The sequence below is a fragment of the Rutidosis leptorrhynchoides genome, chromosome 2, assembly GCF_046630445.1.
Source record: "Rutidosis leptorrhynchoides isolate AG116_Rl617_1_P2 chromosome 2, CSIRO_AGI_Rlap_v1, whole genome shotgun sequence".
Lineage (NCBI taxonomy): Eukaryota > Viridiplantae > Streptophyta > Magnoliopsida > Asterales > Asteraceae > Rutidosis > Rutidosis leptorrhynchoides.
In genome coordinates, this window is record NC_092334.1 from 328,185,597 (window position 1) to 328,199,372 (window position 13,776).

The following is a 13,776-nucleotide window of genomic DNA, read 5'->3' on the forward strand; positions in this document are numbered from 1 at the left end:
ATCGTGTCGGACCAGTAGCTTATCGACTTGAGTTACCTCAACAACTCGCAGCTGTACATAACACTTTCTACGTCTCGAATTTGAAGAAATGTTTTGTTAAAGAAGATCTCACTATTCTGTTAGATGAAATCCAAACCAACGAAAAACTTCAATTCATCGAAGAACCCGTCGAAATAATGGATCGTGAGGTTAAAAGACTTAAGCAAAACAAGATACCAATTATTAAGGTTCGATGGAATGCTCGTAGAGGACCCGAGTTCACCTGGGAGTGTGAAGATCAGATGAAGAAGAAATACCCGCATCTATTTCCAGAAGATTCGTCAACACCTTCAACAGCTTAAAATTTCGGGACGAAATTTATTTAACGGGTAGGTACTGTAGTGACCCGAACTTTTCCATGTTTATATATATTAATTGAGATTGATATTTACATGATTAAATGTTTCCAACATGTTAAGCAATCAAACTTGTTAAGACTTGATTAATTGAAATATGTTTCATATAGACAATTGACCACCCAAGTTGACCGGTGATTCACGAACGTTAAAACTTGTAAAAACTATATGATGACATATATATGGATATATATATAGTTAACATGATACTATGATAAGTAAACATATCATTAAGTATATTAACAATGAACTACATATGTAAAAACAAGACTACTAACTTAATGATTTTTAAACGAGACATATATGTAACGATTATCGTTGTAAAGACATTTAATGTATATATATCATATTAAGAGATATTCATACATGATAATATCATGATAATATAATAATTTAAAATCTCATTTGATATTATAAACATTGGGTTAACAACATTTAACAAGATCGTTAACCTAAAGGTTTCAAAACAACACTTACATGTAACGACTAACGATGACTTAACGACTCAGTTAAAATGTATATACATGTAGTGTTTTAATATGTATTTATACACTTTTGAAAGACTTCAATACACTTATCAAAATACTTCTACTTAACAAAAATGCTTACAATTACATCCTCGTTCAGTTTCATCAACAATTCTACTCGTATGCACCCGTATTCGTACTCGTACAATACACAGCTTTTAGATGTATGTACTATTGGTATATACACTCCAATGATCAGCTCTTAGCAGCCCATGTGAGTCACCTAACACATGTGGGAACCATCATTTGGCAACTAGCATGAAATATCTCATAAAATTACAAAAATATGAGTAATCATTCATGACTTATTTACATGAAAACAAAATTACATATCCTTTATATCTAATCCATACACCAACGACCAAAAACACCTACAAACACTTTCATTCTTCAATTTTCTTCATCTAATTGATCTCTCTCAAGTTCTATCTTCAAGTTCTAAGTGTTCTTCATATATTCTACAAGTTCTAGTTACATAAAATCAAGAATACTTTCAAGTTTGCTAGCTCACTTCCAATCTTGTAAGGTGATCATCCAACCTCAAGAAATCTTTGTTTCTTACAGTAGGTTATCATTCTAATACAAGGTAATAATCATATTCAAACTTTGGTTCAATTTCTATAACTATAACAATCTTATTTCAAGTGATGATCTTACTTGAACTTGTTTTCGTTTCATGATTCTGCTTCAAGAACTTCGAGCCATCCAAGGATCCGTTGAAGCTAGATCCATTTTTCTCTTTTCCAGTAGGTTTATCCAAGGAACTTAAGGTAGTAATGATGTTCATAACATCATTCGATTCATACATATAAAGCTATCTTATTCGAAGGTTTAAACTTGTAATCACTAGAACATAGTTTAGTTAATTCTAAACTTGTTCGCAAACAAAAGTTAATCCTTCTAACTTGACTTTTAAAATCAACTAAACACATGTTCTATATCTATATGATATGCTAACTTAATGATTTAAAACCTGGAAACACGAAAAACACCGTAAAACCGGATTTACGCCGTCGTAGTAACACCGAGGGCTGTTTTGGGTTAGTTAATTAAAAACTATGATAAACTTTGATTTTAAAGTTTTTATTCTGAGAAAATGATTTTTATTATGAACATGAAACTATATCCAAAAATTATGATTAAACTCAAAGTGGAAGTATGTTTTCTAAAATGGTCATCTAGACGTCGTTCTTTCGACTGAAATGACTACCTTTACAAAAACGACTTGTAACTTATTTTTCCGACTATAAACCTATACTTTTCTGTTTAGATTCCTAAAATAGAGTTAAATATGAAACCATAGCAATTTGATTCACTCAAAACGGATTTAAAATGAAGAAGTTATGGGTAAAACAAGATTGGATAATTTTTCTCATTTTAGCTACGTGAAAATTGGTAACAAATCTATTCCAACCATAACTTAATCAACTTGTATTGTATATTATGTAATCTTGAGATACCATAGACACGTATACAATGTTTTGACCTATCATGTCGACACATCTATATATATTTCGGAACAACCATAGACACTCTATATGTGAATGTTGGAGTTAGCTATACAGGGTTGAGGTTGATTCCAAAATATATATAGTTTGAGTTGTGATCAATACTGAGATACGTATACACTGGGTCGTGGATTGATTCAAGATAATATTTATCGATTTATTTCTGTACATCTAACTGTGGACAACTAGTTGTAGGTTACTAACGAGGACAGCTGACTTAATAAACTTAAAACATCAAAATATATTAAAAGTGTTGTAAATATATTTTGAACATACTTTGATATATATGTATATATTGTTATAGGTTCGTGAATCAACCAGTGGCCAAGTCTTACTTCCCGACGAAGTAAAAATCTGTGAAAGTGAGTTTCATTAATCCCTTTTTAAATGCTTTTACAATATATATTTTTGGGACTGAGAATACATGCGCTGTTTTTTATAACTGTTTTACGAAATAGACACAAGTACGTGAAAATACATTCTATGGTTGAATTATCGAAATCGAATATGCCTCTTTTTTATTAAGTCTGGTAATCTAAGAATTAGGGAACAGACACCCTAATTGACGCGAATCCTAAAGATAGATCTATTGGGCCTAACAAACCCCATCCAAAGTACTGGATGCTTTAGTACTTCGAAATTTATATCATATCCGAAGGGTGTCCCGGAATGATGGGGATATTCTTATATATGCATCTTGTAAATATCAGTTACCAGGTGTTCACCATATGAATGATTTTTATCTCTATGTATGGGATGTGTATTGAAATATGAAATCTTGTGGTCTATTGTTACGATTTGATATATATAGGTTAAACCTATAACTCACCAACATTTTTGTTGACGTTTTAAGCATGTTTATTCTCAGGTGATTATAAAGAGCTTCCGCTGTCGCATACTTAAATAAGGACGAGATTTGGAGTCCATGCTTGTATGATATTGTGTAAAAACTGCATTCAAGAAACTTATTTTGTTGTAACATATTTGTATTGTAAACCATTATGTAATGGTCGTGTGTAAACAGGATATTTTAGATTATCATTATTTGATAATCTACGTAAAGCTTTTTAAACTTTTATTGATGAAATAAAGGTTATGGTTTGTTTTAAAATGAATGCAGTCTTTGAAAAACATCTCATATAGAGGTCAAAACCTCGCAACGAAATCAATTAATATGGAACGTTTTTAATCAATAAGAACGGGACATTTCAATATACTCTTTTCATCATATATCCTTTTCACCATATGCGCTTTTAATCATATGCGTTGTGCTTTTCATTATATGCACCTTTTATCATATGCGCTTTTAATCATATGGACTGCGCTTTTCAACATATGCGCTTTTCATCATATGCATTTTTCAATCATATGCGCTGTGCTTTTCATCATATGCGCTTTTAATCATATGCGCTTTTTATCATATGCGCTTTTAATCATATGCACTGCGCTTTTCATCATATGCGCTTTTCATCATATGGGCTTTTCATCATATGCGCTTTTAATCATATGCGCTGCGCTTTTCATCATATGCGCTCTTTATCATATGCACTTTTAATCATATGCGCTGCGCTTTTCATCATATGCGCTTTTTGGTGCTACATAGATATTTCTTATTTCCGGTTATCATTGACTGATAATCATATCCATTATGATATATATCAGAGAAACTTAACAAAATTCTCTTTGATTTGAGAGAAAATAAGGCATTGTTTATCAGAAAATTCGTACCATTTGGTAATATGAATTTTTGCCTTTTCCGTTCCTTATATGAAGTTTGCAAGACATGATATAGTATTTATAATTCCTTCATTTGATTTAAATCAATGAAATATTTCTTAGATTTGATCATAGTGTGTATGTTACCACTATCTGCAATACATAGGTCTTTACCATTTAATTGATGTTGTATTTCAGCAGGATTCATACTAAAACTTCAAATAATATAAGCAAATAATGAGTTATATTTCAGCAAGATAATCAAATTATATTACCTGCAAATAAGTTACAATCTGAAGTACATAAAAGATAACACTTAATAAACATATGCGTTATGGTCTAAAACCATTTATTTATGAGTGATACATAACAAGCTAGGCATATTAGAAAATTTAAACCATTCAAGTCTCAAGGTAGCTCATGGTTTATTTAATCAAGATTTTTCAACAGATTCACTCTCGTTTTTTTCTTTTCTTTTGGGACTTATTTGTAGAGCTAAACAAGATGTTCATGTATTCAAAAATACTAGACTGATGATCCACGTTACCAGATCATTAATAAGAATCTCCGGGATTCTTATAAGAGCGTCTACTAACATCTTCAATTTTATTATTTCATGGATCACCATTATTTCTTGATAATTAATATCGTATCTATCTTTGAGTATTTTCCATAATACACTTGGATCTTCAATCATATAATATGTAGATTCTAAGGAATCGTCAATATGTTTGCTAAGAAAAATACTTGCTATTGCTTTCTCTTGTTCGGAACAATTGTTATTTTCATTCAGGGTTTCTAAAATACCGATTGATTCAAGATGTTTTTCTACATTCATAACCCATGTTAAGTAGTTGTTCCCACTTGATTCTAAAGGAGAAAATTTAATCCTTTTCAAATTCGACATTTTCTATCATCAAAAGATGAACAACATAAATCATAATCATAATCAACTTCTATTCATAGACAAATAATAAAATAAAATTAGAATCATTTTAAATTCATAAGTAGCAAACAACAGAATAATGGCATGATTACAAATGATAAAACCACAAGAGCAGGATAGAATATAGGTTCGCCCCGTGGTATATTAGCAACAATGATGATAGTTAGTATGACCAATACAATAGGAAAAATCATCCTTGTGTGAATCATCTTTACAAAAAAACTTTTTGAGAGTGGTATTATGAGAAAATGAAGATTGATTTGTGAAAATGTGAAAACATAGATGTTTATTTTATATCTAAAAAATATAGTCGTTGTAACGTCGTCATTTGACGTTAACAACCGTTATGTATATATGACCGTTGTAACGTCGTTAGTTGACATTAACGACTGTTATGTACTCACTGTATTAATAATAATTTTAATAAAAGAATTTTATTAGTACAAATACGATTACTATAAATACATTTAGTATAAATACGTTTAGTATAAATACGGAGATTAAGAGAATAAACATATTATGCATAAATAATAAATTTTAAGAATAAACATTAGTATGCAAGAAATAAATAATGATTAATTGCATAAGTAATCATAAATGTTCGATAACATAAATATAAATGTTAGTGAAGTTAAGAGTTAGATTACAGAAATATAATTCAGGCGGTATAACCGACCATATATAACTTAAATAACATAAATATAAATGTTAGTGAAGTTAATAAAAGTTAGATTACATAAATATAATTCAGGCGGTATAACTGACCATATATAACTTAAATAACATAAATGTAAATGTTAGTGAAGTTAATAAAAGTTAGATTACATAAATATAATTCAGGCGGTATAACCGACCATATATAACTTAAATAACATAAATATAAATGTTAGTGAAGTTAATAAAAGTTAGATTACATAAATATAATTCAGGCGGTATAACCGACCATATATAACTTAAATAACATAAATATAAATGTTAGTGAAGTTAATAAAAGTTAGATTACATAAATATAATTTTACTTATGATGATAATAATATTTACCTTACTTATATATAATAGAAGATATCGTTAAAGAATTTCTTACCTTGATTAGTGACTTGTGCTTGTTTAGATAAACCTTGATTATACGGAGCACTTCGTGGTGATAACATGTTGTAATTTTAATTATTATTAATAATTATTATGGCCTCTACTTTTGCAAGCAAGACTTATTTACTAATATTCATGAACAAAGAGAATGAGAATAAGTTTAGAGAATTTTGATTATGAAATTTTTGTGTGTTTACAAGCTTACATTGATGTAGTATTTATACTAAAAATTGGCCATCCATATTTGACTTTGTTTACATTTATATTATATATATATATATATATATATATATATATATATATATATATATATATATATATATATATATATATATATATATATATATATATATATATATATATATATATATATATATATATATATATCATTTCAATTATTGGGAAAATGATAGCTACAAAAGCTATTATTTCCCATTAATTAATAGTTTGAATTGCTTTTATCTAGTTTGACCGAATGGTGAGAATGATTGGTCAAATATGTGGGAACGTGTTTATTAAAAATTTCGAGTACACGAGTTATTTAATGGGTCAGTTTGTTTTGAGATTTATTAGCAGTAATTTATTAGTGGGTCAAGTGCTTCTTATTATTATTACTAGTTTATAACCCGCGCATCCGCGGGCATTTTGTCATACATCGTTTAAAAAATATCTTCGTAATAAGTTATTTATGCTGATGATATAAGTAATAGTAGTGCAATATATGTGAATAATAAATATAAAGAACTTTAAAAGACGCACAAAGTAAATAAGTATGAATTGGGACAAGTTATAAACTAAAGATTTACACCGCGTTTGCTAGTAGGTTAACTTTTGATTCAATAAATACAAATAAGAAAGGTTAAGGGTGAGGACGTGATTGTCAACAATTGGTTAATGTTGTAAGCTTGTTGAAGTATGCATAATTTGACAATAATGCTAGTGCGAATTGTCTTGTTGTCAGCATTGACTTCAAGGTAGTTAATGTTTTTTCGCGAAGTTGATCAGCCTACAAAAAATAGAGTTAATATAAGACAAAAAGGTATTGTCGTAACCTATAATTAAATACATAAGGAAAATGAGTAACATTTGTATGAAAATGTAAACCAAAAAGTGCAGTAATATTAAATGTTACCTGATGGCATATAAATTGAAAAGAACTCAAATTTATGATAGCTTCTAGCTTAACTTTGGCAGCCTTTATTTATATGCTCGTGACAGCAAATAAAAGTACTCACGTTTAGAGAAATTTTCAGATAAACAATTGAACTTATTATAAACCACTAAATCCATGTGTCTTATCTATGTAACTGACTAACATAATCATTACTATATTATCTAATAGACACAAAATGGTGAATAGTAACTAGGGGTATTTTCGTCATTTCACTTTTTTTTTAAATACTAATTAAATTTCATTACACCAACAAAGACCCTCACACTTTTTTCAAATATACAAATCGATTCCCCAAAAAGGGGGTAAAGTTTTAAATAACCATTTTAATTAAAAAAAAATTTAAATAAACTCCACCCAAATATTCAGCGGGTTATATCTTCTCGCTTGCAACGAGTTAAAATTTTTCGACACCATCGTTAAACTCGAAATAATTTTAGGAACACAATGTCACTAACTATACGCAAAACGGATGCCTTTTTAAAATAAAAATTGGGGTACTTTTCATACACGTTGATTTTATGTTAAAATTTTAAAAGTCGATAATTACATAGCTAAACGCGGAAATAAACATATATTGTTAATTTAAAATACCATTTAAATCTTTCACGGGTTATATATATATATATATATATATATATATATATATATGGGTACTTTTCATACACGTTGATTTTACGTTAAATTTTTAAAAGTCGATAATTACATAGCTAAACGCGGAAATAAACATATATTGTTAATTTAAAATAACATTAAATCTTTCACGGGTTATATATATATATATATATATATATATATATATATATATATATATATATATATATATATATATATATATATATATATATATATATATATATATATATATCATTTTTAATTATTGGGAAAATGAGCTACAAAAGCTATCATTTCCCCTTAATATAATTTGAATTGCTTTTATCTAGTTTGACCGAATGGTGAGAATGATTGGTCAAATATGTGGGAACGTGTTTATTAAAAATTTCGAGTACACGGGTTATTTAATGGGTGGTGATCCTCACACTCTTCAAATTGATCCATACACACCATTTGATAAAAAGTGAATATTTTACCCCTGTTAAGTTTTATCCCCAATATAGCAAATACACTTCGTCGCTTATCACTGATCCCCACCATTGTTCTCCACTGTATGAAATACCTTACATATTATTTACTTTTAATTTAATTTTGATTCAAAAGTCAAAATCCTAATTTTAACTTTTTAAGTACTTTTTGAATTGAATTCAATTCAAATGAGTTCACAACATTGGTGATGTGCAACATACATACTATCTTCTTATAAGACATACTATCTTCTTTTCGGACACACTATCTAAAATTGTATAGTTCATTGTTTTGTACAACAACGAGATACGAAATCAGTATATAAGAGGCAACATGATCAAAGGAAGCAAAAGGCCTTGATGATGGATTAATAGACCTTAATTCCCTCGAACACAATGTTTCTTTCAAAGACTCGGTGAAAAAAAAACTCAGGCAACATAGAAGAAAACCTATTGAAATTAGCGTGCAAAAGAGTGAAATTATATTAAATGTTCATAGTAAATTAAGGGTAGAATAGTCATTTTTTATTAAATGGTGTGTATGGATCAAATTATGGTGTGTGAGGATCATCTCCCTTATTTAATGGGTCAGTTTGTTTTGAGATTTATTAGCAGTAATTTATTAGTGGGTCAAGTGCTTCTTATTATTATTACTAGTTTATAACCCGCGCATTCGCGGGCATTTTGTCATACATCATTTAAAAAATATTTTCGTAATAAGTTATTTATGCTGATGATATAAGTAATAGTAGTGCAATATATGTGAATAATAAATATAAAGAACTTTAAAAGACGCACAAAGTAAATAAGTATGAATTGAGACAAGTTATAAACTAAAGATTTACACCGCGTTTGCTAGTAGGTTAATTTTTGATTCAATAAATACAAATAAGAAAGGTTAAGGGTGAGGACGTGATTGTCAACAATTGGTTAATGTTGTAAGCTTGTTGAAGTATGCATAATTTGACAATAATGCTAGTGCGAATTGTCTTGTTGCCAGCATTGACTTCAAGGTAGTTAATGTTTTTTCGCGAAGTTGATCAGCCTACAAAAAATAGAATTAATATAAGACAAAAAGGTATTGTCGTAACCTATAATTAAATACAGAAGGAAAATGAGTAACATTTGTATGAAAATGTAAACCAAAAAGTGCAGTAATATTAAATGTTACCTGATGGTATATAAGTTGAAAAGAACTCAAATTTCTGATAGCTTCTAGCTTAACTTTGGCAGCCTTTATTTATATGCTCCTGACATCAAAGAAAATGGTGTACTCACGTTTAGAGAAATTTTCAGATAAACAATTGAACTTATTATAAACCACTAAATCCATGTGTCTTATCTATGTAACTGACTAACATAATCATTACTATATTATCTAATAGACAGAAATGATGAATAGTAACTAGGGGTATTTTCATCATTTCACTTTTTCTTTTAAATTCTAATTAAATTTCATTACACCAACAAAGACCCTCACACTTTTTTCAAATATACAAATCGATTCCCCAAAAAGGGGTAAAGTTTTAAATAACCATTTTAATAAAAAAATTTAAATAAACTCCACCCAAATATTCAGCGAGTCATATCTTCTCGCTCGCAACGAGTTAAATTTTTCCGACACCATCGTTAAACTCGAATTAATTTTAGGAACACAATGTCACTAACTATACACAAAACGGATGCTTTTTTAAAATAAAAAATTGGGGTACTTTTCATACACGTTGATTTTACGTTAAATTTTTAAAAGTCGATAATTACATAGCTAAACGCGGAAATAAACATATATTGTTAATTTAAAATAACATTTAAATCTTTCACGGGTTATACCTTTTAGTTCGACTCGAGTTGCGCTTCAACGACATGATTCTTTAGCCACGAAATAATTTTACAAACTAAACGCAATAAAATAAATTGAAAACCGAACCCCTAGCGCGAAGCGAGAGTTCAACAACTAGTTACCATATTAACTATTAGACAAAAATGATGAATAGTACCAGGAGTATTTTCGTCATTTCGCCTTTTTTTTATATAAACTTCCACTTAGCCAAACATTAAAACCAGCCCCCCAAACAGAGGGGTAAAGTGAAAAATCAACATTTTCATAAAAAATCTTAAATAAACTCTACCCAAATATTCAACAGGTCATATCTTCTCGCTCGCAACGAGTTAAATTTTTTCGGCATCATCGTTAAACTCGAAATAATTTTACGAACACAGCGTCATTAACTATACGCAAAACGGATTCTTTTTAAAAAAAACGCTAAATATTTGAGGTACTTTTCATACACGTTGATTTTGCGTTAAATTTTTAAAAGTCGACAATTCCATAACGAAACGCGGAGATGCACATATATTGTTAATTTAAAATAACATTTAAATCTTTCCCGGGTTATATCTTTTAGTTCGACTCGAGTTGCGCTTCAACGACATCATCGTTAGCCACGAAATAATTTTACAAACTAAACGCAATAAAATACATTGAAAACCGAACCCCCGACGCGAAGCGAGGGTTCGAAAACTTGTATTATCTAATAGACAAAAATGGTGAATAGTAACTAGGAGCATTTTCGCCATTTCACTTTTTTTTTTTTTTTAAATTCTAATTAAATTTCATTACACCAACAAAGACCCCCATACTTTTTTCAAATATAAAAATCGACCCCCCAAACAGGGGGTTAAAGTGTCAAATAACCATTTTTAAAAAAAAAATCTTAAATAAACTCTACCCAAATATTCAACGGGTCATATCTTCTCGCTCGCAACGAGTTAAATTTTTCCGACACCATCGTTAAACTCGAAATAATTTTAGGAACACAATGTCACTAATTATACGCAAAACAGACGTTTTTTTTAAAAAACGCTAAAAAATTGGGGTACTTTTCATACACGTTGATTTTGCGTTAAATTTTTAAAAGTCGATAATTACACAGCTAAACCCGGAGATGGACATATATTGTTAATTTAAAATAACATTTAAATCTTTCACGGGTTATACCCAAAACACCAAACCCCAAATCCTAAACCCTAAACCATAAACTCTAAACCGTTCGTGTTAAAAACTCAATCTAAATCCTAAATCTAAACCCTAAATTTCTAAACCCTAATATCTAAACCCTATAAACCCTGATATCTAAACCCTAATATCTAAAACCTCAACATACGTTCGAAAAACACGATAATTGTTATATATTAATTTCGAGCGTTTTTCCGCCAAAATAAAAACATTTATCACAAAGTGTCTTTATTAAATGTTCATATTTTCATCCAATCTATAATGTTTGTGAACAAAGTTTTTTCAAAAAACGAAAAAAAAGATTTTGCTTCCCCCCGCTTCCCCCCCCCGATTGGTTACTTCCATCTTGATCCTACCACTATATATATATATATATATATATATATATATATATATATATATATATATATATATATATATATATATATATATATATATAGGGGCAGGATCAATGGGGAAGTAATCAATCTGGGGGAAACAATTTTTTTTTTTTGTTTTTTTTGGATTTTTTTTTCTGGCATCAAGATCACACGAAAATATGAACATTTAGAAGAGACACTTCGAGATGAATGTTATTATTTAGGCGGGAAAACGATCGACAAAAATAACATTCAAGATAATATTATTCGTGAAGAATATGAACATTTTTTTCGTGTTTTGTGAAGTAAAATTTAGTCCGATTTAGAGTTTAGGGTTTAGGGTTTGGTGTTTTGGGTTTATTCCATAAACCCAAAACACCAAACCCTAAACCCTAAACTCTAAACCGTTCGTGTTAAAAACTCAATCTAAATCCTAAATCTAAACCCTAAATCTAAACCCTAAACCCTAAATTTTTAAACCCTAATATCTAAACCCTATAAACCTTAATATCTAAACCCTAATATCTAAACCCCAATAGCTAAAACCTCAACATACGCTCGAAAAACACGATAATTGTTATATATTATTTCTTCGAGCGTTTTCCCGCCAAAATAAAAACATTTATCACAAAGTGTCTCTACTAAATGTTCATATTTTCATCCCATCTATAATGTTCGTGAACAAAGTTTTTTCAAAAAACGAAAAAAAAAAGTTTTTGCTTCCCCCCGCTTCCCCACAATTGGTTACTTCCCTCTTGATCCTACCACTATATATATATATATATATATATATATATATATATATATATATATATATATATATATATATATATATATATATATATATATATATATATCAACCTTGTGCAAAATATCAATTAACCAAATGTAACCGTAAGCATATCATTTTGTCAAGGTCACACGTCCAAACACCTAACTAATTTGCGTGATCTTCAAGCAACTAATAAACTATGGATTTACCCATGCGCCTTATTGGCATAAAGTCCTTGTTAAACATACATCATATATAGTTATTGGAGGTGTAAAATTCTGCAATATATAAAACATACCTTGTTCAATTGTTGGGAAGAATATGCTTGTGTTGGTATACATCCTTTAATAGCTTTGCTGGTAAATGTAGTAAGCCATGGAAGCCAACCAACCGCCACCTGCTCTTTCAGTTGTTATTGGAATACTGCTTGGGGCAGGGTTTGTCTCTTCTCTCGTGAACATCAGACCATTGTTTCAGGGTTTAAATCTATATGCGTCTTTTCCTAACAATGTAACGTAATGCAGATGTGATTTGGTTGAATGGCCACAAACACATTGTATAATCTACAAAATTCAAAGCTCGGTTCCAATAATCTATTTCTTTGTCAAATATCACTAATAACAAGAAAATAATAACCACACTTTCGAATGACTAAGGCAAGTAAGCACTTAACTTTTATTTGATAGAGAAAAAATAACTTGAAGTTCTTTGGTAAGAGCCACAATTTCACATGGATTTGCATTAGACTTCTACAAAGATACTAAAGACTTCAAGCAAAATAATATTATTATTGCACCCTTCATTATATCGAAACAAAGTTGATTAAGAAACATGTTGGCTGCTTGAAGCAAACATCTACATTCTTTCAACACAAAGCAATACTTTTAAACAACTACATTCTTTTAACAAATCCCATTGGTACAATCCAGTGTCAAGTGCAACAGTAGATCATAATGGTAAAATAGCTGAAAGTTAAGAAGGAAAAAGAATATAATTACATATTTAGTAACTGTTAAGATATTAGGCAAAAGGAAAAAAATTTAGTACCTCATTGTGAACGATGGTAATATTTGACTTGAATACGGGTACGGAAGCATTTAGTATGACGTACAGATTCTCGAAATGGAGCAACGGAAACACCATCTATAACTGCATATATTAACGTAAGCTAAAGCATAACACACGTGGTGTTGCT

At 29.4% G+C, this 13,776-nt stretch overlaps 1 protein-coding gene across 1 annotated transcript in view; it reads left to right on the forward strand.

Moving 5' to 3' along the window:
- The window catches only part of LOC139888816 (uncharacterized), a 66,460-nt gene extending 53,349 nt beyond the window's left edge, over nucleotides 1-13,111 (forward strand). Inside the window, exons 3-4 of the mRNA XM_071871803.1 lie at nucleotides 12,951-13,018; nucleotides 13,106-13,111. Of these exons, the coding sequence (XP_071727904.1) occupies nucleotides 12,951-13,018; nucleotides 13,106-13,111 (74 nt within the window). The remainder of the gene's footprint in view (nucleotides 1-12,950; nucleotides 13,019-13,105) is intronic.
- Nucleotides 13,112-13,776: the final 665 nt, after the last annotated feature.